Genomic DNA, 27247 nt, shown 5'->3' with positions numbered 1-27247 from the left:
ATTACATTATTATATTATGTAAATTTTATATAATCATATATTTATAATTATATAAAGTATTGCTATATTATCTAATTTTATATTTATTATAATTTATTTACTATTTTATATTTCTTATAATAAATAAGACTAATAGCTAATAATAATAGCTAAAAATGGATAATTTAACATCTTTGGAGAAGCATCCAAAATTTTAAGGTACAAGATCCGAGATTCTGACTATCCTACTGGGTAAGATTTATTTAAGAATTATGGATGCTGGTTATTTTCCCAAGCTCTTCTTTTGTGACTTGCCTCAGCCAGGGGCAGGAACCTTTATCAGTACAATTACCAGGAAACATTCTCTCTCCTATGTTTCATTTCAGATTTTATCCAGGCTACAAATGAACACGAACAGTTTTCCCCATTTCATTTCGAGGAAAGGGACACAGTCAAAGAATTACCTTGGTTTCCTCTTCTAGCTGTCTCTTAAGTTCGTCAATCTGTTGTGTAAATGATGTTTTCCCCCGGGACAGCTGACTTATCAGTGACTCCTTCTCTTCGAGTTGTCTTATAAATTCACCTGCCACAGGATTCAACCAAGAAAAGGTAAGAGGATGAAATAACAAAGCCCCAGACAAAATCAAAGTCCTGTCCAATTCCGATGAGGAAGAGAACTAGCAGTGATTATAGCTGGCCACTGTGAAGCTTCTTCCTTAGTTGTAACCATCAGACACTTCACCAGGACATTTTCCTTAGGGTTATGTTTGTTTGGGGGTTTTTGTTTTGTTGTTGTTATTATTTTGTGCTGCCAATACCTTGATTCATTAATTTTAGTTCAGCTCATGGATCAGACTAGACTGATGCTTACTTTCATGTGCAGTTGTATCTGGTTTAGTTTATACTTTTCTCCATTACTTTACATGCTTTTCCACAGACTTCTTTTCAGAGAGGGCTGCAAAGCGCTCCGAGAACATCACAATGACCAGCATACAGAGCAGAGAGATACATAAGGAAAACTTCATTTATCACATGAAGGGCATCACTGCGAGGTGGAAACTGCAGCCTTACAGGCGTACATAGAACTAGTAAGGAAACACACAGGAAATGAAAAATATGTGTTTGTAAATACACAGAGCGCTGCTATCTGATGAGGATGCAGAGATTAAATAGTAGAAATATGGCTAAAAAGGTAGCAAGCACTTAGAGGATTTGTGGCATTTTTGGCAGATGTAAGCATCTTCAAGAGTGCAATGCCCAAGGTCACGCTGAGGAAGATGGTATCTGCAAATACAGCAGCAGTATGCTGACTCCTTCATCTTCCCTCTAGCATTGCAACATAGATGTACATGTCCTTGTTCCTGAAACTGGGTACCTAGCCAATACATCCATTTCAGCTCATGAGATGGTATCACAGTATGCTGGTAAATACAATTACAGGTTTGCTTTAAAAGCCAGTCCGAGGCAAGGTCTCCCCATCAAGATGATAAAAATATTGAAGATATGAGTGTCAAAAGATACAAAGCTATTGCTCCATTCAGCAATCCTAATCCAGCCATCTTCAGAGCAGATGCCGTTGCACAATACATCTCACCAATGCAGTGTTGAGGCACAGTTGGTAAATTACTGGGAAACAGTCTACCTGGCCTGACTGTGCACATACCATTCTCACTCTGGAGTTTGGTCTTCTGAGTAGTGAGGTCATTCATGAGGCGAGTCATTTCCTCCAGTTTCGTTTTTGCCTCATTCAGATGGTCTTCATAAGTGCGACAAAGCTTCTCTGCGTTCGCCTAATGGGAATCAGGAGAAAAGACAATCAAAGCTGTAGCCTCCGGACAGCCATTTGGAAGCATTCCAAATGTATCCATGTTTTGTTGTTTGTTTGTTTGTTTGTTTTTCAGAGGAATGGCAGATAACAAAAACACAAATACCACAGCAGGAGGACAGGGAATAGTATCCGTGTGTCTACAGTCCCAGGCCAGGGGACTCCCCATCAGACAACCTTCCCCATTTGTTTTCTCTGAACTGTGTTCTGAATGGAAGCAGCAGTGTAAAAAGATTCTGCAAGAACTTCAAAAGCAATCACATGGCTATGAAGTTGGGGCATAGCCTCCTCATAATTACTACATGGGAAAATCACCTCCAATGAAAATTGCTCTACTGATTCTGCTTTAATTGCCATTTATCATAAATTGAGTTTGATTACAGCTTTCTAACTCTCAGAATACTGAAATTTCACCACTTGCACTGAAAGTACTCTTTAGAATGCTCTGAAAGCTACCAAGACTATCTAATCAGGAAACAAAATCCAGAATTCAGCCATAGGAAATAAAAATACACATGGTAGTCATGCAAGCCTTTGCTTTGCACTCCTTGCTAACATGTCAAAACTGTGAATCAGGGGAAGGATTGATATAATCTATATTGTACACCTGCAGTTCATAGTCACAGACCCAGTCACTGCATCTTGGGCCTGGGTCAAGATGACCTTTAATAATAAAGAATTCATGAGTAAAACCAGGTCCTGGTCCTGTTTGAAAAATCAAGGTAGAATATATAGGATTGGTAGTACCAAGGATGAGTTATTTGACAGCTTCGTGAAGTGACAATTTGATTAATCAACTTAGCAAAATAATTAACTTTTAAGTTGTCCTGAAGTAAACTGCCTTCATTATAATACTAAAAATCTCATCCACAGGTCAGAAAGACCCCGGCCCAGATTAAGACCCCTCCTCTGAGCATGTGTAGTGATTAGAAGCCCTGGTATCCTGGGAAACCTTCAGACCAACCTTAGCTACACATGACCTTTGGGGGTTTGGGAAGCCTCAGGACCCTTACTTTTCCCTTGACCATCTGCTCCATGTTGGATGACAGATCATCCACTTCCATCTTCAGCTCGCTTTTCTCCTTTTCCAGCTTCTGCTTGACCCGCTGCAGGTTGTCCAGCTGCTCCCCCATCTCAGCCACGCTGTCTGCGTGCTTCTTCCTCAGGGTGGCAGCTGTGGCTTCGTAGTGCAGCGTGGCCTCCTCGAGGTCCCGTCGCAGCTTCAGGAACTCTGCCTCACGCTTCTTGTTCATCTCCAGCTGGGCAGCTGTGGCTCCACCAGCCTCCTCAAGTCGCTCACTTAATTCCTCCAGCTCTCGGGCCAAATCTGATCTCTGCTTTTCCACCTTGGCTCGAGCAGCTCTTTCTGCTTCCAGCTCCTCTTCTAGTTCTTCTATACGAGCCTATGTAAGAGACACAAGCACCTTTGGGTCACTTTCATGATGGTTCTCATAAGACCATGAAGCACCTTACAAATTGTTAAACCCTCTGCCAGCCCATGCTTTACAACTCAGAAGTGCAGCAGGTGAAGGACTTGACCATTTGTGCCAGGAAATCAGATCTTGAACTAGACTAAGGATGATGAGTCATATCTTTCTTACAGTAGATTTCTCTACAACCTGTAGTTCAGGACATATAGGTCAAGCGCATTCACCTTATACTCATGTACTTGACGTTTAGATGAAGTATGTGAGAGAATTTTATTGATAGTAGGAGTAGCAGCAACAAACTCACTGAAAGGGACTCGTTGTTCCCATTTTAAGAGTTCTGTGACAAAAACAACTTCTCTCTACGGTTGTTGGGACAGGATTTCAAATACAGCAATGTGTAGAATTGCTTGAATAATAAATATTCATTGGGAGCAGTCTTTTTTTTATGAAACTGTTATTTTGACCAATCATGTCCAATTTATGCAAATGTTCTTTATTTACTAAAAACAGAGCTGATATTTTGGGTCAAGACACTTTGGACTGTGCTGACTTTCCTTGGCGTTTTCATTTCTGTTGAAAATTTCCTGTCATTTGAGTTCTTCCCCTAAATTTCAAAGCTATGCTTATCACTGCTGAACTCCTCCCCAGCATCTACCCTCAGGTCAGTGGTTTGGAACAATATTATTTGCTTAAAACACAACACCAGGGCCTTCCTGCCTTGCCTAAAACATCTAGCATTCTGTGGTCATATGTCCTACTACTGGGAAGGAGCCACTGCAGAGTAAGCATCCTGAGGGGAAAAGGATTCATCTGGGAAGCTATGGAGTTGCAGCAATTTGGGTCTCAAAGCCAAGCTGCAGCTAGCCATGAAAAGTCTCCGCAAAGCCCTTTACTGAGGCACAAAGAGAAACTCATCCAAAGAGATATGAAAAAGAATCAAGCTGACCTGAAGCTCCTTGATCTTCTTCTGCAGCTGCATCACAATAGCTTGTTCATCTTCTATCTTGGAATTCAGTTGGCTCATTTCAAATTCTTTCCTGCCATGGAAAGGAAAATTCCACTGTGACAATTTCCCCTGTTTTTCAAGTTTGGCTTTTGCAATTTTTAAGGAGTTGTTCAATAAAACTTCTATCTTATCTAAAAAGTAAAGCAATCCTCATGTATTGTGATTTGCAGGAAAGTACATCTTCCTCTGGGCAGAGATTTTCAAGGTAAGACTCTGCATGTATTTGTGCAATATATTTCTGGTTCTTTGTGTCATAAATATATTTAATAGTCAGGTCTCACTGTCATAGCTAGTGAGTATGAACAACTTCTTAGAGACTGAGAAACATACATAATAACTTTTTTTTTAAATGCTGGAAAGTGTCATGAATTGTAATGTTTCAGATATACCATGCACAAGAGTGATTTTCCCTCCCTCCTTGACTCCACACTTGCTTGTCATGGAATTTTCTTTTAGCCACCATCAGAGCAAGATGACACTGAAGGCTCTGAAAGTGCTTTCATTGCTTGGTTTTGTATAACAGAATCAGTCTCTTACTTTTTAAGCTTTTCTTCCATCTGCAGCTTATCGTTCTCCAAGTCCATGACACTCTCTTGGGTCAGCTTCAAATCCCCTTCCAGTTTGCGTTTGGCCCTTTCTAGATCCATCCTCACTTTCTTCTCTTGTTCAAGTGAGCCCTCAAGCTTTAGGGACAAAGTCACTTATTAAGGATATTGAACACAGACAGTTTACAACAGTCAGATGTATGCTGAGCCCGGTTTTGTGCTGAGCTCTAGCAAGTTGCAAAGCAGAAGTACTTCAGTACAAGCATCCCAATTAACATTTTTTGTTTTCTAGCAGCCAGTGGGCATGTGGACTAAAGAAATATAACATAAGGGTTCTTCATGCTTTACATCTGTGCAAGCACTACAGTTCTCCTACTAGCAAAGTTTTGTTTGACTTCATGCCGGTTACACTGCAAATGCAAACTGAGTGGATTTCCCCTTGTTATTGCACTCCTTTCAAAGGTTGAACTACACAGATAATGTTTTATAGTATTCCTGCAGTTATACCTTTTACAGACAGTACATGGACTGTGTTTCTAAATCCTCAATTATTTCTAAAAGGACAGGAATACAGGTCAAAGTTTTGCAACATTTCAGACTCATGAAAACTGTTAAGTGGACAAACAAGCCTGGGAAAACATGAAGGTAGAGCCAGCTTACATCATCCACTTGCTGTTCCAGTTTCACTTTAGCTTTGCTCAGTGTGTTGACCTTGTCCTCCTCTGCTTGCAGGTCATCCAGAACTTGCTGATGAGCTTCCTGCAAGGACTTTTTCTCCTTTGTGAGTTTGCTGATATTCTCATCAAGGGTCGCCATTTCTTCTGTCAGATTTTTGACCTGTGTGAGAAAGGAAGATGTATTTGTAGGCCTTTGAAGCAAGGGAATATCATAACCTGGCTCAAATGCCTCTCTGTACTGAACTTGTATGCAGGAAGACAATGGAAAGAAAGGGATCTCTCCCTCTCTGCCCCCTGTGGCTTTTTGAGTGAAATTGCCATCAGGGAGCCAATGCGTGCCAGTTCTTGTTGTGGATTTAGTACATTCTTTCAAATATTCTTTTCAGTGTCACTCTCATTGTGTTGGACTCCAGCTTTTGATTCTCTCTGGGAGAAGTAGGAGATGAGCTTTAGATTTACAGGCTCTGAGAAGAGCTGGAAGAACTCATTGTCACAGCAGAAAATTGACTTCTTAAAAATGCATGATCTAGACATAATTCTTTAGCTGAAATGCAGCAAAACTCACTTCAGAAAAAGGGAAACTTATGCTCAGAGTTAAGACATTTTCCCTCGTAAGGTTCAATAACTGTGTATATACTGATCTTTCAGTGTGGCCTGTGCAACAGACGGTGTAAAACCACCAGAAAACTGGTAGCTTTCATCATAAAGGTAATCCATACCCAACCTCTTTTGAATACATGGTGAAGTTCTAAAGGTACCTTGTTTTCAGTAGCATGCTTCTCTTTCTCTACTTTTGCAAGTGTTATTTCAAGATCATCAATATCCTTCTTGAGCTCAGAGCACTCATCTTCCAATTTTCTCTTCTTAGAAGTCAGCTCAGAATTCATCTCTTCCTCATCCTCAACCCGCTCTGTCAGTTCTTTGACTTTGGCCTCCAGCTGAATCTTAGATTTGATCAACAAGTCGCATCGCTCCTCAGCATCTGCCAGAGTGTCTTGCTCCTGGTGTGGCACAAGAAAGAGGACAGCAATGACTGCCTGGCCTTTTTAATTCCTCACTTGTCCCCCATCCTGTAAGTGGTCAGAGAGTCTGATCCAACGCTACAGAGAAGCATAAGGAAAATTTTGTACTCCTGATTTCAGAGGACGAAACTGACAGGTAATTAGCAGAGCAGGATGAGACAGTGGTAAGCATGACTACTGGCATATAAAACTCTTCCATATCTAACTGCCACAGACATTGCCCTGGACAGAACAGCTCTTAAGATTTGCATTGCTAGCCCACGTGGTTATATGCCAGAACATCTCACAAGAGCAACAGCTTATTTTAATTGAATTGCACTAACACTCTGGTCTGTAAGCCTTTGAGTTTCAAATAACACCATAAATTTATGAATATATGTGTCTACTCACAGCTTGGAGCTGGAGAAGCAAATCATTTTTTTCCTGAACTAAAGAGACTTGCTTTTCTTCAAGTTCCTTTCTCCTGGCTTCTGATTTTTCCAGAGCCTCCTTCAGCTTCAAGAACTCTTCCTTCATATTGGCCATCTCCTTTTCAGTTTCTGCACTCTTCAGAAGAGGCTTGATCTTAAAGAAAAGCTTCATCCAGGGCCAGTTCTTCACAGCCATAAAAGCACGGATGTTCCACTGAATTACAAGAAGGGCATCCCTGGTTTAAGGAAACAAACAAAATCCCCTAAAGCTTAGCATTACTTGAGAAAGTGAGATTTTTTTTCATTCTCAGTCAGTTTTATGGCTTTGTTTTCAGTAATACTAGAAACCCATACTAGGTTCCAAACTATACAAGAAACTTCCTCCATATCTCTTGATTTTCACTAGAATTGCAGGCAACTAATACACAGTTGCTATTATTTTTATCACACATGGAATTTAGACCTTTAATTTAGGGTTAGCTATAGCCTTAGGGACTGTAATAACGGCTCTATTCAACATACAATTAAATGGTAATGACTATTATCCACTGAGATTTAAGGAGGTGCCTTCATACCTGCGCTCCACTATCTTCTGATACTCAATCCGCATCAGTCTGCCACGTGCTCTTGCCTGGATCATTGTCAAGATTTTTGCAAGTCTCTCATCCCTCATTTCTTCTAGATGGCCCAAGAGACCAGCCTTGAAGAACACCTGGTACACGCACAGATTTCATTTCACCATAAACTAAGATTGAATTCCTGAGTTACACAGACCTTATTGAAATCCTTCAGCAGAATGGTATTTTTATTGACACATTATGAAGTCAAAGAGTATAGGGGGTCAAATACTACTTACATCAGGGACTGCACTGTACAGATCCAAAGATATTTTAAAACTGGTCACATCTTCCCAGATTTGAATAAGCCAGACTATTTCATTGTTACAATTTTATTGCCACAGTACTTTTGAACTGTGGCAAGGCTCAAAGCAGGTCAGCTGAACCACAACTCCCAGCTCCAGAGATCCCTGCTAATAGGATCATGTCGTAATTGCATATGGCCTCATTTCAAAATCTGTAGCTCATTTTGTGGTCCATCTATGTTTGATTGTACCTAGATTATATTATATATATTATATTAGCTATTGTTTTAGGGGGAGGGTGGGACATGGAGCATCAGATGCTGCTGAGTCCACTTGTAGTGTTGCTGTATGTCGTGGTTTGAGCCCAGGACACTGTAATATAAGCTTCATGGAAGCTTGAGCCAAAGAAATTAATTTTCTCTATCACAGCTTAAAAATTAGTATCACTTTGCTGCTATATTGTTGGTTCCTTGTATTATTAACTCTTCATTAATTGCCACCACCAGAAATTGCATGATATCGTATTCTGCAAATTAGATATTAGGTCTCTCACTTTTCTCTTTACATAAGCAATGATGGTCTTTGCCGGTTACCTTGGTGTGTCCGAAACGATATTGGTTCTGGTCAACATCTAAAGATGCCAGCAGTTTTTCAGCAGCTTTTCTGCTATCCACAAATGTATCCTCTGGGATCGCGCCTGGATTCAGAATGCGGTATCTGTTAATAACAGATGAGCAATGAGTAAAAATTGGCCTAGATTATGCTTCCCCTTCTACCCCGATCTTACCCCAAAGCTAAAAAACCAAAAAAACCCAAAACCAAACCCTAAAAAGCACTGATACAAGCAAGAGCAGAATTCTGCCTTCCATGTTCAGGAAAACTGAATTGAAAATATACTTGAATAGAATAAAATACCTCAAAATAAAAATGAGAAGACATGCTTTGTTTATTTTGACTAATGAGTTAGGACAGGAGACAGCACAGCTCTTCATTACCTTTGTTTAAAGTCAGCATAAAGCACCCTGTTTGGGAAACCCTTACGGCAAATGCGGATGCCTTCCAGGACACCATTACAGCGGAGCTGATGCAAGACAAGGAAAGCATCCATTTCACCTACAGGGAAAAAAACAAGGCTAAATTAATGGAGCTTCTCCATAGAGTTTAATCTTCGTTTCAGTAAAGGAACCGGAAAATGTGAGGTGTCATTTCCTGAAAGAGCAACACCATCGGATAAGGTGAAAAACACAGATAGTACGTAAACACAATCTGGTGACTTGGAATTAAGTATTGGAATGACATACTTAGAATATACAAAGTTTTAAGACTGTTTTATTTTCCATACCTGGAGTTTTTGATTCATTGGGGATAATGCATCGTACAAAGTGAGGGGATGTAGATTTTAGGTTAGTCATCAGCTTATTTAAATTTTCCTAGAACAGACATATTAAAAACATAATTAGCTTCAGTGGTTTAGTGGGATTCCAAACACTTATTTCCTTGGTTTATTGGTTGTTAAGTTTATGAAAGTCATATCTCTAAATAGCCTCCAACAAAATTATAAGCTTACCAAAATTATTACAGAGAAATCTGCTCAAATAAACTGAAGTATGAATTAATTATAGGAATCCACATCAGTTTTAGCAGAGTCTTAAGAAGACACGTGTTTTACTTACAACCCCAGAAATGTCAGAAACCAGATGAACAGCAAGCAAGATGCAGTATCATCCTGCAGAGCCTTTCCGTAAAGCCAACTGCATTTTTGCCTAATCACTTCCCCACTCAGTGAGAATGACAAATGAGACAACCTGAGCTGAGTACTTAGCAGTTCCTCATGTGCTGTAAAGTAAGTGGGCTTCTATCTAGGGAGTATTAAATTACTGCCTGAGTGATCCTTAGCTATTTTTACACTTCTTCAGCTGGTAAGATACAGGTCTCAATTTCCTGTAATTTCCCTTCATGAGGAGTACCTCCAAACAAGATAGAATGACATGACTAGTGAGAGTTAACTACTTCCTTCCCTATGAAAGGTTTACCTACATTATGGCTTCTTCAGTGTTACCCATAAGAAACAGTACTAATGGCAAATTACAGGCCCCATTTTTCTGCACACATGGTCCTAGGAACAGCTTCCACCAAGAGCCTGTGCCAGCCCCAGTAGAAGGGAATTACTCAGGAAAAAAAGAGGCTTTATGCCATTCCATTCAACAACTTTCGTTTTCCATGACTTCTCTAACCCTAAGATCCAATTACAATCAGTAATCAGATAGGTACTAGGAAATTACTTGTAATTAGTTCCTATTCCAAAGACATGCATGAAGATGTAAGCCACAGAATACATGATAAAGGTTGTTCACAATGTTTTGTGATACTTTCTCTAACAGAATAAAACCTACAATCTCCTGAATGCTCAAAGAAGATAAAAGGGAGCAGCCCCTAATACATGGAGCTTTAATAACACTGTATTTACTTAGCCAAGGCCAATAACGCAGGCCCTAAACCAAATTCTGATGTTGGATACAAATTTTTTTTGTCGATTACAATCCTTAACACTCCTCTTCAATGTATTATCTTAACTAAAACCATCAGGTGGGGAGGGGTAAACAAACCTTGTGCAATGAGGACACTGTTTGGAAGGAAGCACCTTTCTTGCGTTTCTTTTCTCCACCCTGGTCAGCTAAGAGGAAGAAAAAAAAGAGATTAAAAAAATCACAGGCTCCATCTCAGAAAGGGGTGCAGGCAGGGCATGAGAGACAGACAAACTGTTCTAATAGTGCAACTCCCTTTGAATGAAAGGCATAGCTAATGACTTGGTAGCTCTGATTGCTCAAATATTATACCGAACATTCTGAACATCAAGTGTGATATATTCCAAGTTTGCAGCTCTCTGTCCATGCTTCGGATTTTTGTCAAAGACCACTGTAAGCTTTCTGGATTGCATTTGCATTTCAGATCTACACAGCAACACTTGTCATGCAGAAACTCCATAAATATGAATAAGACAGAAAAACAACTTTTAACAAAATGAAGGTATTTGTAGTTGTTAAACAGCCTGTAGGGTGAGACGATGTAGAAGCTGAAGAACAGTAATGTTTATGGAAAATTTATACTGTACATTGTACTGTGTAGACACTGATCCTCACGTGTCTGCTATACAGACACTGAACTTGTGCAAGTAACATTAGAATAGAGGAAAATGAATATTTGTAATTTGAAGTATAGTAGCTTTACATGCCCTGAATCTTGCTTCAAGCCACAGAGTCAAAATCACTCTGATCCTCTAAAAAAATGCTAGTTTCTGGCATGACCTTTACCAAGTTTCACAAGAGCCAAACATGACCTAGAAATGTACAGCGATTGCTGCAGCTTTCTAAACACTAGACTATTAGATCATTCCCAGGAGGTCTGGCATTCTGTCACCTGTCAACAGTAGTCAACATAAAAGGAGGAGTGAAGACTGCAATGTGCTTGATACAATTATACACAGCCTTTCCCCCGTTTGAAAGTGTCACTGCTGAGACTGGAAGAGGCTGATCTGCACAGGCTGTTCTTTTCTCCCGATGCTGAAGAAGAGCAAGGTAGTATTCTGACAGACAGGAATATCCACAGGCAAATAGGCAGCTAGTAACTTGCAAAACTTTGCTAGTGGCAGGGTTTTTGTTATTTGCATTCAGCTCCATCTCTTATTCACATTATAAAGTCTGCAGCCTGCTTGCTTCCTCAGAAAGTGTTTTATGATTCATGACAACATCTATAGAAATGAGATTACTAATAAATAGGCTGTAAGTGATTGCAACTTCAGGACATTAAGAGCTACATCTTTGTAATGAATGGCAGTCTTATTTACTTAAGATCAATTTTCGGGATGCTTGCTACTTGTCTTCTCACAAATAAGAGAGTTCTGTGTACTGCATACAGCTTAAATACATTCTCAGACATAAATTAATCTTGTCAAACAATCAAACAACAGCAAGCAAAATAGAAGATTGTATTAGCAAAATCTTCTACTTTGGCCAGTGTGGAGTGGTGTTCGGGTACTTTTAGTGTCTACTTGCCACTAATCCAAAAAAATACTCCAAAACTCTCTTAAATTTTGTATTTCTTATTTAATTCAGGGTGGCTAGCAAGGAGGACCACACATGTGGGAAATAAGAGCTGTTCTACTTCATAGGCATTTATGTACAAAATTTTCTGTGCAACACTTGCCTGCATATCTGAACACTTGCATGCTCAAACTCCCACTGGAGCATTCACAACACACAGATTTCCTTGCCAAAATTGCTCAGAGCTATTACGCATTCAAACTAGCTGAGTTAATGGTCTCCTTGGTAGAACTGGCAAACTCCTACAGATGCTGTGTGAATCTAAATAATTAGTCACTGCCTCATTTAGCGTTCAGTCAATTGCAGTGGAGAGAATTGTTTTGTTTCTGAAATTAATTCCCAAGCACACATCCCAGAAACAAAAGAAACCCCATATGAGTTGATTCTGCTTACCGCTGTCAGCACCAACATAGCTCTCAAACAAGCTTGCCAGGAGTTTGTTAGCCGATTTTTGGAAAATACCTACTACAGTTTCATTAAGTGGGTCTTTGTTCTTCTCAAGCCACCCAATGATGTTATAGGGAACCTACAGCAAATTGAAAAGAAACCAGAGGTTGCAAATGTTCCCCTTCAGAGCAGCCAGTAGTTCTTTATGGTTTGGCTTGAAGCTGATGACTTATGGTGAAGTGCTGCACTCAGAGCAGTACCAGCCACCCATTTTTTCCTCACTTCCCATCCAGTTCTTTGCTTCGTAATTCCCAAAACTCTGTTTCTAATAATTACCATCTGAATCCTGCACACCCCTTCAAAACTATCTGGTCCCTACATCTCATGGACTCCATGAAGTTGGCTGCAGAGATACCACATGTCATCAGCACCCCAGGATCCCTACTAATAAGTGCTGAAGTATGAAATGCACCAGTAATAATTTCACTTCACAGCAGCATGCTACTCTGGAATAATTAAGGTTTTCTGACAGAAACTTCATGATTAAAATCTAACTGCAGTACTTTGCCACAACTCTGTTTGGTGGGAAAATATGTTCCGTTATTAGCATCACAAGGGGATAGAAATTCTCATTTTCTTTACCGAATACATTAACAACTACAGATAAAGACCAAGACGGGCAGTATTTCTCTTAAGAAATACAAAATTAGCTTAGTGTTAAATTTTAATTTGAAATTAACAGCATCAGGTAAGCTCCATCTCTGCTCTGCTGAGGCTTCGTATCAACTCTAGTTTGACAAAAACTTTCCTGTATCCATCTCAAAATCTTTCAGCCTATCTGGTCTGCAAAACAGAGCTTTGAAACTGGCAAGTTTTGGCTCAGGTATCACAGTTCTGGATTGTATTCCCGTTTACTCCATGGTCATTGGACCTGTTAATAAAACCTTGTCAGCAGGCTGAACCACGTTTCCTTTTGCTGCTTTGACACTCTGGTCCTAACGTGAATAAAAAGTGATGTCAAATCTTTTTTTTTTTTTTTCTTTTTTTTTACCCCTCCCTGAAGTTAGGCAGAAATGACCCAGTTCATTTGTATAGGGAACCAAGATGGAAAGTTAGATGCTGCTGCTGTTTAATCACGAGTCTTAATCCGATTGTAGGAAAAGTGATAAAGTCAAGGCGAGGCGTATTTTCAGCAAAAGCACTATTAGCCTTCCTCAGTTTGCGATACTCATGCAGAGAGGAGTGCTTTTACTCCTCACTTTTCCTTTCTTCCCCTATTCATAATTCCCACCCTCCCTTGTTGTGTGCTATGGGCCAAACCACACCTGGAAGACCTCTAATACAACGTCTAGCCATCAGCGGAGGAACTTACTGAACCAGCATAATGAACAAGTTCAAAGTGAGCTTCGTATTTCCTTTTCTTATCAGGCCTGGGTTTCTGGAAGTTAGGTGACTTGCCAAGATGATTATCATAGAGCTTGGCTTTGAACGTCATATCTGTAGCTTTCGGGAACATGCATTCCTCTTCAAGGATAGACAGGATTCCCAATGGCTGTGGATTTAAGAACATCTTTGTTGGAAAATGCTTAGGCTGCCTGCTTTCAGTAGCTGTGCAGCCTTTAGGTTTGATCTGATGGAATTTTAAGCCTGCAAAATTTCTTCTTATACCTGAGGAGGAAGCCTTTGACTATTATGTTAAAATAGTAACCACACCTTTCACTATTCATTATGCCACATCTGTGTTAGGAGGCTTTACGATGACTTCCAGAAAGGGTTTGATTTACCTTCCAGGACAGTTGGACCAACTAGCATTTTATCATTCACGTTGCAGGAAAAGATTATCAAACTTCCTAGCACTGAACAGCTTGTTTGAGGGACTAGGACCATGTGCAGATATCCTACCCCAGCGAAGAAGCTGATCAAGTAGAAAAGCTCTTAATGATTAGCCTTTCTCCTCCAGCTATTCCACATGTCCTGCTAATACAAGACTTAAAATTTCATTTTTTCTCATGGATCAGCAAGGTTAGATGCACGCCATAAGACATGGCATAAAGATACACAGCAAGGGACAGCTGTCCCCACCAGGACCACATTATACTTGCAAAGAAGGGAAAAGGAAAGACATATCCTACAGTAGGGAAGCAGTGAGATGGAAGCAATAGTTCCAGGCTAGGAAGAGCACAAAGGACTTCACACATCAACACATAATGTAGGAAATGGGAACCTCACAGGGAGAGGGACAGGACATGTGACTGAAATTTTTTTCCCTGAAAAGCTGACAAGCCAGTCTGATAAGCACGTGTAGAACAAAGTAAACGGAAGAACAGTAGGGACAGAGAAAGACAAAAGTGAAAACCAAGGAAGATTATATAGCCATACAAATTAACAGTTACAGCTTGTGGTTACTGTTGGCTCTGTAATGCAAACTTACAGAGGTAAAGCCAAGTAGCCACAAATGCCACAAATACTGATTTTCATTTCATTCCCTATTGCACATGCAAAGGAGAGAAACTTGTCCTACTGTTTATTCTCCTCTGTTCATTGGGCCTTGAGGACATCTCCAAAGAAGTATCATGAAGAAAACCAAATCAGTAAATACACCTTAGCACTCCTGTACATACCTTCTCAATCAGATCAATGCAGGCCTGCAGGTCCATGCCAAAATCAATGAATATCCACTCAATGCCTTCCTTCTTATACTCTTCTTGCTCCAGGACAAACATGTGATGATTGAAAAACTGTTGCAGTTTCTCATTAGTGTAATTGATGCAGAGCTGCTCAAAGCTGTTAAACTGCAGAAGGAGACAAAAAAGAAGCATTTGCACCACACGTTAACTATGGTAAAGGCTTGGTGGAACAGCAAGAAGAAAACTGTTTACATCTAAAACCTTCTAAACAGTAACTGGTTGAGAAACTACTGGGCATAACACTGAATGCAAAACAGGAGGGAGTTCAGTAGCAGGCTGATGGCTGCATCATATACTGTCCTCTGAACTGTGAGGATGCCCAGATTTGTTCAGGTCTCTCAGGATGCACGTGCCTTTCCTTCAGCAGCATGCCACACCAGTCCTGTAAAGCAGAGCCAACACACTCTTTGCTGTGCTGCAACACATAGGAGCAGTGGCATTAAGCACTTATCTTTGGGAATGGATTCTGAGAAAAAGAAATTGTGATGTGCTTTTGTCACATACAGTTCTTTACAATGATGGCACAATCACAGAAATGCCCAGGTTGGAAGGGACCTTGAAAGATCATCTGGTCCAACCTTTTGTGGTTAAGGGGCCCTAGATCAGGTTTTATAGCACCCTGTAATATCACATCTTGAAAACTCCAGTGATGGGGACATTACCAAGTATCTGGGATGGTTGTTCCAGTGAATGATTGTTCTCACTGTAAAATAGTAATTTCTTATATTGAGATGAAGATATATCTCTCATATTGAGATACAAAAAGGAAAAAATATCACACCTTATAAAAGATGCTTTCTCTCAAAGAGAAATAGATGGAACAATACATTCTCCTAAAACACTGCCCAAAGCATGTGATATGTTGTCTTTGCTAAAGATTACCACCTTCTTCCTTCCCAGGAACTATCAGCATGTCCAGCTGTGCTGAATGCTGAGTGTTTTCTCCATCTATTCGTGGAAAACCCTTGTAAAATCATATACACTATTTGCTTTATGGCTTTCTTAGCTCTTTGCCTTCTGTTCATATAGAAGAAGAAATTCCCACTCAAGAGCTAGCACTTGGTATCTTTTACATCCTTCCACCAGGTTCTCACACATTAATACTCACATCAAAGATTTCAAACCCAGCAATATCCAGGACTCCAATGAAGAACTGTCTTGGCAACTTAGTGTCCAAGGTCTTGTTGATACGGACCACCAACCATTTGAACATTCGATCGTACACTGCCTTAGATAAGGCTCCAACAGCATACAAAACCTAAAATATGTGTTTTAAAATATCAGTGAGTGGAACAGAATTCACTGTGGAACACAAGGATTTCAGAGCAGTAGCTTATTTCAATCCCTGCTTATGGTTTAAATGAAATTTCACAATGGTTCTTACAATCACCAAGGCATGCTTAGTACAACGCACAGCTCCTGCCACTATCTATGCTGACTTTTCTTCAAATCGTTATGTATATGTATGCGTATAACACGTACATAAAGTGGTAGTAAAGTACCTCTTGGGAAACAGCTGGACAGCAAATTGCAAATGTTTTAATCCCTTACATTGCTATAGAAGTTAGGTACCAGAAAGCTCACAGGCTGGATACCAGCCATGATGTCCAGAGCTACTGCCAAAATAGGGGAGGTCTGTGCTCAGGCTGAATATTGCTATGTGCTTCTAATGTTTGAGAGATGCTATGGCATAATCAAGCAACAGGAGAAGTCTGTCAAAAGTCTCTTCTTTAGCCTTTGCACAAAGGATACACCAAAAGAACAGACCTCTCTCCAGCACTTTTCTGGTTTCTGAGCCTGAACCACAGCCTGTCTTTGAACAATTGTCCTTGTAACCAAAATGCTGCAGCATCTTCTATGACACTGCTACAGCTGCAGCAGTACCAACTCAATGACTTTTGTTTTCTAAATTAAGAGATACCTTTAAGTGGATATTGCCTTTAGCTGATTGAGGTCACAAAGAGTTTAAAATCATGGGAATAATGAACGGATGAATGAATGATGAGTGAATAAATAATCCATGGTTCAAGTCTTCTGGATTACTATTCTCAACCAGAATCAGATATCAATCCTCATGTGGTTTTACTGCACCTGGTTTCCTTCAGTGGCTGCTGCTAACACATCAGAAAAACAACTCCATCAAAGGCAGTGTCAGCCACTATTCCTTTGTCAGTCTCTTTACCAGTTTCCTGCACTTTCACTGTCTATTCCCCCAAGTTGGGGGATATAAAATGGGAACAGGTACTAGAGGTACACATTAGTATTTCTTGCAGCTGTCTGTCTCTCTGAGATGTTACAGATGACTCCTTAAGGCTTGCAGGACAGGTATCCAAATACCCGGAAAGTTTCTCCTTACCTGTTCGACACTTTGGCCTTTGGTCACATACTCGTTCCCAACTTTCACTCGAGGGTGCAACAAACCCTTAACCAAATCAGAGGAGTTGATTCCCATTAGGTAGGCAGCTTTATCAGCACCTGATCAAGAGAAACAGGGTTTTAACTGGCTTTGAACTTCTACATGGAAACATGCCTAGCCAAGACAAAAAACATTAAGTATATCCACTTCCAGAGAGAAAGCAGACAAAGACCTTGCTCTTTAATGATTTACGTTAGGTGTTCCTGTACTGTCCCTTGTGGTAGAGAAGATAATCTAGCTACCTTAGACCCCAATTACTGCAAGAATCACACTTGAGAAACTCCTCAGGTATAGCGAAAAGAACGTATCTCCATGCCGGTTAAGGCAGTTTCAGGTGCAAGAAGAAGTAAAGAAGCAAGACCTGAAGACATGAAAGAGAAAGCTAAGGCAACAACTTTCTACAAACATTTTGCTCAAATGGTCACAAAAATGGAATTTAATTTGGTTACCCTGACTTGTGTCTGTTTGCCTTCTATTAAGTAAGGTTACCCACCACTGAGCAAGTCCCTGCTACAAATGAAGCACAGCACTCTTGCTGAGCAGGAGATACACTGTGCAAGATCAATTGCCGAGGTATCTCCAGAGAGGACGCCTTTAACAGCGGAGCGGGAGTAAGCACAGCGTCCAGGAGCCTCAGTTCGGAGCGGCAAGAGCGACCGAGGGAGCCTCAAGCCCTCGACAGGACTTGCCCAGGAGCCGGCAGCTCAGCTCACGCGAGCAGTGACTCACAGGGGGCGGTGCCAGGAGTGACGGCACCAGCCCTCAGTGGGTAAAACCCATCCCAGGGAGCGCGAGCGACCAGGGCGGGCAAACAGGGCGTGGCACGTCAGTCAGGGTGTGGCGCGGCAGTTCGCGCAGGCAGGGCGAGCGGGCAGCGAGCGGGATGGTGAGCACTCGCCTCAGGACCAGGGCCCGCCCTGGGAGCTCTGCCCCGGCGGTGGCCAGCGTCGGCACCCAGACAGAGCCGATGAGAGGGGAGGCTGCGGCGCAGACCTCGGAGTGTAGAGAGTGCCTCGACTGGTCTCTTGAGGCGAGGGTGCACAATGGACAGGGCTGCACTCGGTGCGCCCTAGTGGAGGTCCTCCTGCAGCAGGTGGCTGAGCTGCGGGAGGCTGTTGGAGAGCTAAAAGATGCCAGGGAAGCTGAGAGGAAGCTGGGCTGCTTGCTCCAGGCCCAAACTGTGCAGGGACCGCAAACGTCCAGCATTGCTCATATAGGAAAGAAGGAGCGCAGCAACCCAGGAAGCTGGGAATTAGTCACGAGAAAAACGAACAAAAAAAGGAGGAAGAGGACAATTAATGACAAGGGGCTTCCTCCTAAATCTGATGTCCCCACCCAGAACCACTTCGCGGTTCTGCAGAAGGCTAATGAGAAAGCACCCACCACACCTAATGAGCACCCTGCTGATGCACCAGTAAAGAGGATCGCTACTGGTGCCTCCAGGAAAAAGAGGAGGGTCATAGTAGTAGGGAACTCTACTTTGAAAGGCACAGAGGCACCCATCTGCTGGCCTGATCCAGTCTCGAGGGAGATGTGTTGCCTGCCGGGGGCTGGGATCAGGGATGTTGCCGAGAGGCTGCCTGCTCTAGTAAGTCCTGCTGACTATTACCCCCTTCTAGTGGTCCATGTGGGTGCTAGAGATATAGATAGCAGTAGCCTGGAGAACGTTAAGAAGGACTACAGAGCCCTGGGAAAGGTGGTTAGGGGCTCTGGAGCTCAGATATAGTTTTTTCATCGATTCTTCAGGACAAAGGGGAGGACCTTAAAAAAGCTAGGCGTGTTTGGCAGGTTAATAAATGGTTAGAATGCTGGTGCCGTAGTCAGGGGTTTGGCTATTTAGAACATGGGACACGATTTGGGAGGCCAGATCTACAGGAGGCTGGTGGAGCTGGTCTGGCAAAGAAGGGGAAGAGCTGTTTTGGTAGGAGGCTTGCCAGGCTGGTCAGGAAAGCTTTAAACTAGATGTGTTGGGGGAGGGGAGCATTGATCCATCCCAACATTCCTGGTCAGTTGCCAGCACCTGTAATAAGTGCTTGGAGCGATGTAGAGATGTTCCAGCTGCCCCAGCCATTGAGTCAGCTGCATTTGGAGCTCGGCTAAGGTGCCTCTATACAAACGCCCGTAGTATGGGGAACAAGCAAGAGGAATTAGAGATGTGTGCAAGGCTACGGGAATACGATGTCATTGGTATCACAGAAACATGGTGGGATGGCTCCTGTGACTGGAGTGTCGGAATGGAAGGTTACAGGCTGTTTAGAAAAGACAGGCCAGGCAGACAGGGAGGGGGCGTTGCTATCTATGTCAGTGATAGGCTAGAGAGTATGGAACTCTGTCTGGGGATGGGTGATGAGGTAACAGTGTTTGTGGGTCAGGATCAAAGGGAAAACAGCAACGGGGGACATTACGGTGGGGATCTGTTACAGGCTGCCTGATCAAGAGGACTCTGTGGATGAAGCGCTCTACAGACAGATAGGAGCAGCCTCACGCTTGCAGGCCCTTGTCCTCATGGGGGACTTCAACCATCCTGACATCTGTTGGAGGGACGGTACGGCCCAGCACAAGCAATCCAGGAGGTTCCTCGATTGTGTGGAAGACAACTTCCTCTTTCAAGCAATAGAGGAGCCGACGAGGAGAGGTGCCATGCTGGACCTTGTGCTCACCAACAGGGAGGGACTGGTTGGAAATGTGGCGCTCCAGGGCAGCCTTGGCTCTAGTGATCACGAGATGGTTGAGTTTGAGATCCTCAGGACAGTGAGAAGAGCATGCAGCAAGCTCACTGCCCTGCACTTCAAGAAAGCAGACTTTGGCCTCTTCAGGAACCTCCTTAGTAAGGTTTCATGTGATACAGTCCTAGAGGGCAGGGGGGCCCAAGACTGCTGGTCGATATTCAAGGATCACCTGCTACGTGCTCAAGAGTGTTGCATCCTGACTAGAAGAAAGTGCAGCAGGAGGGCCAGGAGACCTCCATGGATGGACAAGGAGCTGCTGAGGAAACTTAGAGGGGAAAAAAGCAGCTTATAGAAGGTGGAAGCGAGGACAGACGGCCTGGGAAGAATATAGGAGCATTGCCCGGGAAGCTAGGGACCAGGTTAGGAAAGCTAAGGCCCAGCTAGAATTAAGTTTGGCAAGGGATGTAAAAGATAACAGGAAAGGATTCTATAGATACGTAGCAAATAAAAGACAGACTAGGGACAATGTAGGCCCTCTCCAGAAGCTATCAGGAGAACTGGCTACCATGGATTTGGAGAAGGCTGAGGTTCTTAATGACTTCTTTGCCTCAGTCTTCACCAGCAAATGCTCTGACCACACCACAAAAGTCTTGGAAAGCAAATGCGGGGACCGTGAGAATGAAGACCTTAGGCCCACTGTAGGAGAGGATCAGGTTCGAGACCATCTTAAGAACCTGAACGTGCACAAGTCCACGGGACCTGATGAAATCCATCCACGGGTCCTGAAGGAGCTGGCGAATGAAATTGCTAAACCACTGTCCATCATATTCGAAAAATCCTGGCAGTCAGGTGAAGTTCCCGATGACTGGAAGAAGGGCAATATAACCCCCATTTTCAAGAAGGGGAAGGTGGAAGACCCGGGGAACTACAGACCAGTCAGTCTCACCTCTGTGCCTGGCAAAATCTTGGAACAGTTTCTCCTGGAAAACATGCTAAGGCACATGAAAAACAACGAGGTGGTTGGTGACAGCCAACATGGCTTCACTGAGGGGAAATCCTACCTGACCAATTTGGTGGCCTTCTATGATGGAGCCACGGAACTGATGGACAGGGGCAGAGCAGTTGACGTCATCTACCTGGACTTGTGCAAAGCGTTCGACGTGGTCCCGCATGACATCCTTGTCTCTAAATTGGAGAGACATCAATTTGATAGATGGACCACTCGGTGGATAAAAAACTGGCTCGATGGCTGCACGCAAAGAGTTGTGGTAAATGGCTCGATGTCCAGTTGGAAACCTGTAACGAGTGGTGTCCCTCAGGGATCAGTGTTGGGGCCGGTCCTGTTCAACATCTTTGTCGGCGACATGGACAGTGGGATTGACTGCGCCCTCAGCAAGTTTGCCGACGACACCAAGCTGTGTGGTTCGGTTGATACGCTGGAGGGAAGGGATGCCATCCAGAGGGACCTTGACACGCTTGTGAGGTGGGCCAGTGCCAACCTTATGAAGTTTAACCAAGCCAAGTGTAAGGTCCTACACCTGGGTCGGGGCAATCCCAGGCACTGCTACAGGTTGGGCAGAGAAGAGATTCAGAGCAGCCCTGCAGAAAAGGACTTGAGGGTGTTGGTTGACGAGAAGCTTAACATGAGCCGGCAGTGTGCGCTTGCAGCCCAGAAAGCCAACCGTATCCTGGGCTGCATCAAAAGAAGCGTGACCAGCAGGTCGAAGGAGGTGATCCTGCCCCTCTGCTCTGCTCTGGTGAGACCCCACTTGGAGTACTGCGTACAGTTCTGGTGTCCTCAACATAAAAAGGACATGGAGCTGTTGGAGCGAGGCCAGAGGAGGGCCACGAGGATGATAAGAGCGCTGGAGCACCTCCCGTATGAAGACAGGCTGAGAAAGTTGGGGCTGTTCAGCCTGGAGAAGAGAAGCTGCGTGGAGACCTCAGAGCAGCCTTCCAGTACCTGAAGGGGGCCTATAAGGGTGCTGGGGAGGGACTCTTCCTTAGGGACTGTAGTGGTAGGACAAGAGGTAATGGGTTCAAGCTTAAACAGGGGAAGTTTAGATTAGATATAAGGAAGAAGTTCTTTACAGTGAGGGTGGTGAAGCACTGGAATGGGTTGCCCAGGGAGGTTGTGGATGCTCCATCCCTGGCAGTGTTCAAGGCCAGGTTGGACAGAGCCTTGGACCACGTGGTTTAGGGCAAGGTGTCCCTGCCCATGGCAGGGGGGTTGGAACTAGGTGATCTTAAGGTCCTTTCCAACCCTTACGATTCTATGATTCTATGATTCTAAAGCAAACAGGCTCCTAACTTCCTCAAGACAGTGGATGATACATGTCAGACTTTTGAAGGTAATGAGTAATTTTAGTGTTATTCTTACTTTCAGTGCCATCAGCCTCTGCCTGCTCTTCCCTGGGTCTTTGTTTGAATTTCATGTTTCCAAAGTGCATGATGGCACCTGTGAGCTTGTAGGAACCATACTTCTCATCAGGCACAAATCCCAGAATATCCATGGCTTGCTGTGAAAAGGAAATGTAGATATTTTGTCACTTCCCTGTTCAAAAGCAATTGTATTTTGCAGCTCTGCAATCTACCTTTGCATGACTGATATTACTAACCTTCCAAGGGGTGTTATTTCATAAAGCAGCCACTGGAACACCCTGAGGATCCAACAGTGGCTGGGGAGCAGGAGGAGAGCTCCTTTTATCTAGCATTTTCTATATCAAAATTATAAGACACAATAGTCTTATATATGGGCATTACATGGAGCACAGCCAGATTCAAAAGTATAATAGTTTATCAGGCCTCATGCTTCATAGTATGAATACAATTAAGACCCATTTCTGCTTTTACTTTAGTCCAGTGGTTTCAGTGACAGAAGTTAAGCTCCTGCCAGCACTTTTCCTCCCCATGTGCACCTAATCTATGAAGCAATCAATACAAGCTTACATCTGTTGCCAACAATTCTTCTCCATCATCCAAGTTGTCCACTGTAACTACTCCTTGTGAGCAAAAGTGGTAGTCATATGGGTTGGTAGATACCAGTAGCATATCTGTAAAAGAACTGTCAAGGTCAAAACCTCCATCCATTCAGAATATCCCAAAAATACAGATTGAAAGATCAACTCTGACATATATTTGTCTCTGCACAACTGTGTATAGTTTTCTGTTTTGTTGTTGGTTTGTTGGGTTTTTCTACAACTGCAGGGCAACAACTAACTCTCTCATTCTACTGTCCAGTCTGAAGACCAAGATTTAGAGAAAGCATGAATAAAAAGGATATGGAAATACTGCATACATATCTATTAAGCATGTATTGCAGTATACTGAGTTTATAATTTCCCATAGAGCCCTTTGCTTTGCCTTGCATGCGAATAAGTGTAAAAAATCCCATATATGCAGAGGAGAAAAAGATTTTAGTATGATCTAAGACAGGGATGATGGGCATGGTTCCCCTCTTTTATAACAGACTCACAAAATAGCAACTTCCAGGACTCTCTTCAGAACACACTTGGCTCTGGTCGAGCAAAAGTGAATATGGCGCTCTCTTTTCCTGCTTTTTCCTTTTCCTTCACACCAAAACCCCAGAATGCAGAGTTGTTTTCTAGAAAGCTAGCTGGCTCCAAAACTACAGGGAGAGTCCTTCTTCCCTAAATCAACAGAAAGTTTCATCCACATTCAGCAGACCAAGGTTTAGTCTAGATTTCAATCTTTTCTATACATACACACATACCTACATGTCTAAATATGTATATGTATAAATATGTATCTATCAATATATGTGCATATTAAGTCATATTCTCTGTATCTGTCTTTGCTATGTAGTCACTATATTATGTATTCATTTATCTACCTTTATACATGTATGGGTTTATATACAAACATATGCATTTCTGTCTACAAAACAGAATGCACCATTGGTTTCAGCCCCTTCAAGGGCCTGCAGACATGCTCCTGTTGGCCAGAAAGGTGTGTGCTTGTAGAGTATACAGACAGACAGTTTATGAGAAAGAGCATATTTTCCCAGCACAGGGATTCACATGGGAATCCAGTACAATGCTTCCTTGAAATCTTTCCCATAATTGTCACTAATTAGGCCACATAAAAGCTAAGAGGGTTAGGGACTTAACTGCACACTATCAGGATAATAAGACTTCAAAACAGATTATGATTGCTATGGCTCAGTAGGAGTTTAGTAGAGCAATAAAGTGACTCTTCAAGGTATTTTATAAAATGTGTTCCATCAAAGCACAAATTAAAGTCAGCAAACCACATCACTTAAATAACTATTGAAGGTTTTATTCAAAGCATTAGGAGGTGGGAACAGAGACCTCATCTACTCCCTGCACTCTTCCAGCGGGTCTATGGTACCGCATTCAGCCAGGGGAAGCTTAAAAGGGGTAATCACCACATAATCAGCAGCAGGCAGCTTTGCATATTCTCTCTTGCTACACAACATGCTAGGATGCCAGTTTTGTCTCTTGAGGCAGAAAGAGGAAACTAGCTTTTCTTCATGGACCTGTAAACCAATCTCCTTATATGTGAAAAAAATGGATCATGAAAGTTTTATCACCACAAATGCTTTTAGAGGTGTAGGATTTTCCAGATGTTTTGAGATCTTGGATTACACACATTCAGCATGATGGTTTTTGCCTTTATAATACTACCTGTTGAAAGTCCTGTCTGAGTCTCCTATCATAGAAGTGGTTAGGCTGGAAAATACCTTTAGAAACGTAGAGTCCAACCATTACCCCAGCATTGCCAAGTCCACCACTAAACCATGTCACCAAGCACCAAATCTACATGTCTTTTAAACACCTCCAGGGGTGGTGGCTCAACCACTTCCCTGGGCAGCCTGATCCAGTGATTGACAACCCTTTCAGTGAAGAAATTTTTCCTAATATCCAATCTAAGCCTCCCCTGGCACAACTTGAGGCCATTTCCTTCCCCTGTCACTTGTTCCCTTGGAGAAGAGACTGACACCCACCTTGCTACAACCTCCTGTCAGGGTGTTGTAGAGAGCGATGTGGTCTCCCCTCAGCCTCTTTTTCTCCAGACTGAGCTATACCAGTTCCTTCACTACATTTCACTTTACAGCATACCTGCATCAGTATACCACAGAAAATTGGTCTCTCTTGCTGCCATTGAAACAGCGTCTTTGAAAGAGTATATTTGACAGTGGAAGTTCTGTTTCAACAAGTGGATGCATAAGAGCCTTTCTACAGATGGGTTTGCCCCCTGCCCTCTCCTCAGCCACTGTCTATTCACCTAAAGGCTGGTTCTTACAAGCTGTGGATCCATGTAATGCTTACCCAGTAACTCTGGTTTCTTTCCTGACAGGATCTGGTAGAAGATGTGATAGTCTCTTTCACCAGGTTGCTGGAAAATCACTCGAGATTTCTCCAATAAATCTAGTTGCACAAACGAAAATTCAGTGAGTAAGGCCCTCCAAACTTTCAGATGAGCAATTGTATTTTTTAAAAGGAGAAAGTTTGCTGCTTACAGATCTCAATATCAGCAGATGACAGCTTTCCTGTGGTTCCAAAATGGATTCGGATAAATTTACCCTAATTCACACAGAAGAATATTCTAATTAGTGCATATAGTATACACAGAGAGAAACAAAGGATGCTGCTTGAAGGCAATCATTTGGCCCAAAGAATCAGCTTATGCTAACTTCTTGGTTTTGCACAGGCAGATTTTCAAAGAGAAATATCAAACAATGATACTACACTTTTCCAAGCCTAAATCTGTACATACAGCTATGTAATCAGCTTTTGGGGAAAGGATAACAGTGTACTAGTCTGCCACGCTAAGATATGGGGATGCACCTAGCTTCCAGTTTCATGATGCAGGTTTACTGTAATGCTGGACTCAGAGCAATAAGCCTGGGCATAAGACACATAGGCTCCTTTTTTGACTCCTCATTTCCAGTCCTAACTTATATGCAACTACTTACATCAGAAAGGTGCTGTGATTTTACACTGCTTTGCCCATTAAATTTGCATATTCATCCCCCCAAACTCATACAAAAATTAGTAGTTTTCTTCTAACTTCCCATATTCAAACACATCAAATTTTAAAGTAATTAATTTCCGTTCCACCTGACAAACTCCATATATAACTGTGTAGCTCTCCACAGACACATAAAAACTCTGACCCTCTGCACCTCTGGATTTGTCAGGGAAGCATGGGCTATAAACTCAGGCTGTCATCCTCATGCCATTCTTTTTGGACCTTTGAGCCAGTGTTAACCAGATGTGGCAGAGGCAGAGCTCCCAAGGGGATGGCTATCCTGCAAGCCTAATGGAAATGAGGAGAGCCCCAAGGTCGCGTCAGCACTGGGGGACAAGCAGAGGCAGCTTACTCGGCCATAAAGACAGACAGTATGAATCAAGGTAGGAGTACTGCTGCAGGTGTAGATCTGCAGAGAGGCGAGATGTGGGAAGGATCAGAGACTGCGGTGTATTTCTACTTAGTGACAAAGTAGAGCTATTATAGGCAGAGGGAATAACTTAGGCTAATGGAAACCATGGTAGGAAAAAAAAATCCTATGCAGCAGAGGCAATCCTGGGGAAGATCTGCCATTGCTGTTCAAAGGACTTCATAAAGCTAGGCTTTGCTTGTCTCCTGATTATATACAGTTTAAACACTTATTCTTGGTGGACCTTTCTTTGTTTCTTTTTATCTTTAATTATTTCAGTAGTTTTTCCTGATGAAATCCTAGTTTGCTATTCTTACACTGTGTGGAAATCCAATCATTTTAGTAGGCTAATGAAAAGCAGTTTATGAAGGGATTATTACAGAGACATTATTCACTGGCCATTGTTGAAGAGGACATACATTGTTACAGACTTACAAAACGTGAGGAGTTGTCATTTCTCAGAGTTTTGGCATTTCCAAAAGCTTCTAGGGCTGGGTTTGCTTGAATGATTTGATCCTCCAAGGTTCCCTAGAAATCAGGGTTGAAATACTACTGAGAAACCTACAGGCCACAAACTCAGCTGTCAACTGTAAGTCAGCCATGCATTCACTTAGAGATGCAGTGGATTTAGCTCTACCGTAGGGGTACAGTGTGAATGGCATAATAGCAAGATCGTCAGTCAATTATTGTTTAAAAGACCTCAAACATTTTGCTGCTCTCTACTGTTTTGCTTTGCAGATTTTGTATTTTATGCCATCTGTACATGAAAGAAATCACCATATCTTCCCGTGTGCTGTGAGGCATATGA

At 42.5% G+C, this 27247-nt stretch overlaps 1 protein-coding gene across 1 annotated transcript in view; it reads right to left on the bottom strand.

Annotated features, from left to right (window-relative positions):
• MYH15 (myosin heavy chain 15) overlaps positions 1–27247 on the bottom strand; it is a 52046-nt gene that overhangs the window by 16790 nt on the left and 8009 nt on the right. The window contains exons 8-30 of the mRNA XM_030471596.1: positions 26875–26967; positions 25519–25582; positions 25328–25426; positions 22965–23068; positions 22396–22534; positions 17287–17405; positions 16039–16188; positions 14865–15035; positions 13616–13795; positions 12250–12382; positions 10363–10430; positions 9099–9186; positions 8752–8869; positions 8350–8473; positions 7470–7606; positions 6875–7130; positions 6221–6463; positions 5446–5622; positions 4778–4923; positions 4181–4271; positions 2818–3207; positions 1643–1769; positions 444–562 (exon numbers count right to left, since the gene is read on the bottom strand). Of these exons, the coding sequence (XP_030327456.1) occupies positions 444–562; positions 1643–1769; positions 2818–3207; positions 4181–4271; positions 4778–4923; positions 5446–5622; positions 6221–6463; positions 6875–7130; positions 7470–7606; positions 8350–8473; positions 8752–8869; positions 9099–9186; positions 10363–10430; positions 12250–12382; positions 13616–13795; positions 14865–15035; positions 16039–16188; positions 17287–17405; positions 22396–22534; positions 22965–23068; positions 25328–25426; positions 25519–25582; positions 26875–26967 (3336 nt within the window). The remainder of the gene's footprint in view (positions 1–443; positions 563–1642; positions 1770–2817; positions 3208–4180; positions 4272–4777; positions 4924–5445; positions 5623–6220; positions 6464–6874; positions 7131–7469; positions 7607–8349; positions 8474–8751; positions 8870–9098; positions 9187–10362; positions 10431–12249; positions 12383–13615; positions 13796–14864; positions 15036–16038; positions 16189–17286; positions 17406–22395; positions 22535–22964; positions 23069–25327; positions 25427–25518; positions 25583–26874; positions 26968–27247) is intronic.

This window comes from Strigops habroptila, chromosome 2, assembly GCF_004027225.2.
Source record: "Strigops habroptila isolate Jane chromosome 2, bStrHab1.2.pri, whole genome shotgun sequence".
Lineage (NCBI taxonomy): Eukaryota > Metazoa > Chordata > Aves > Psittaciformes > Psittacidae > Strigops > Strigops habroptila.
This window is presented reverse-complemented; position numbering and strand designations above follow the sequence as displayed.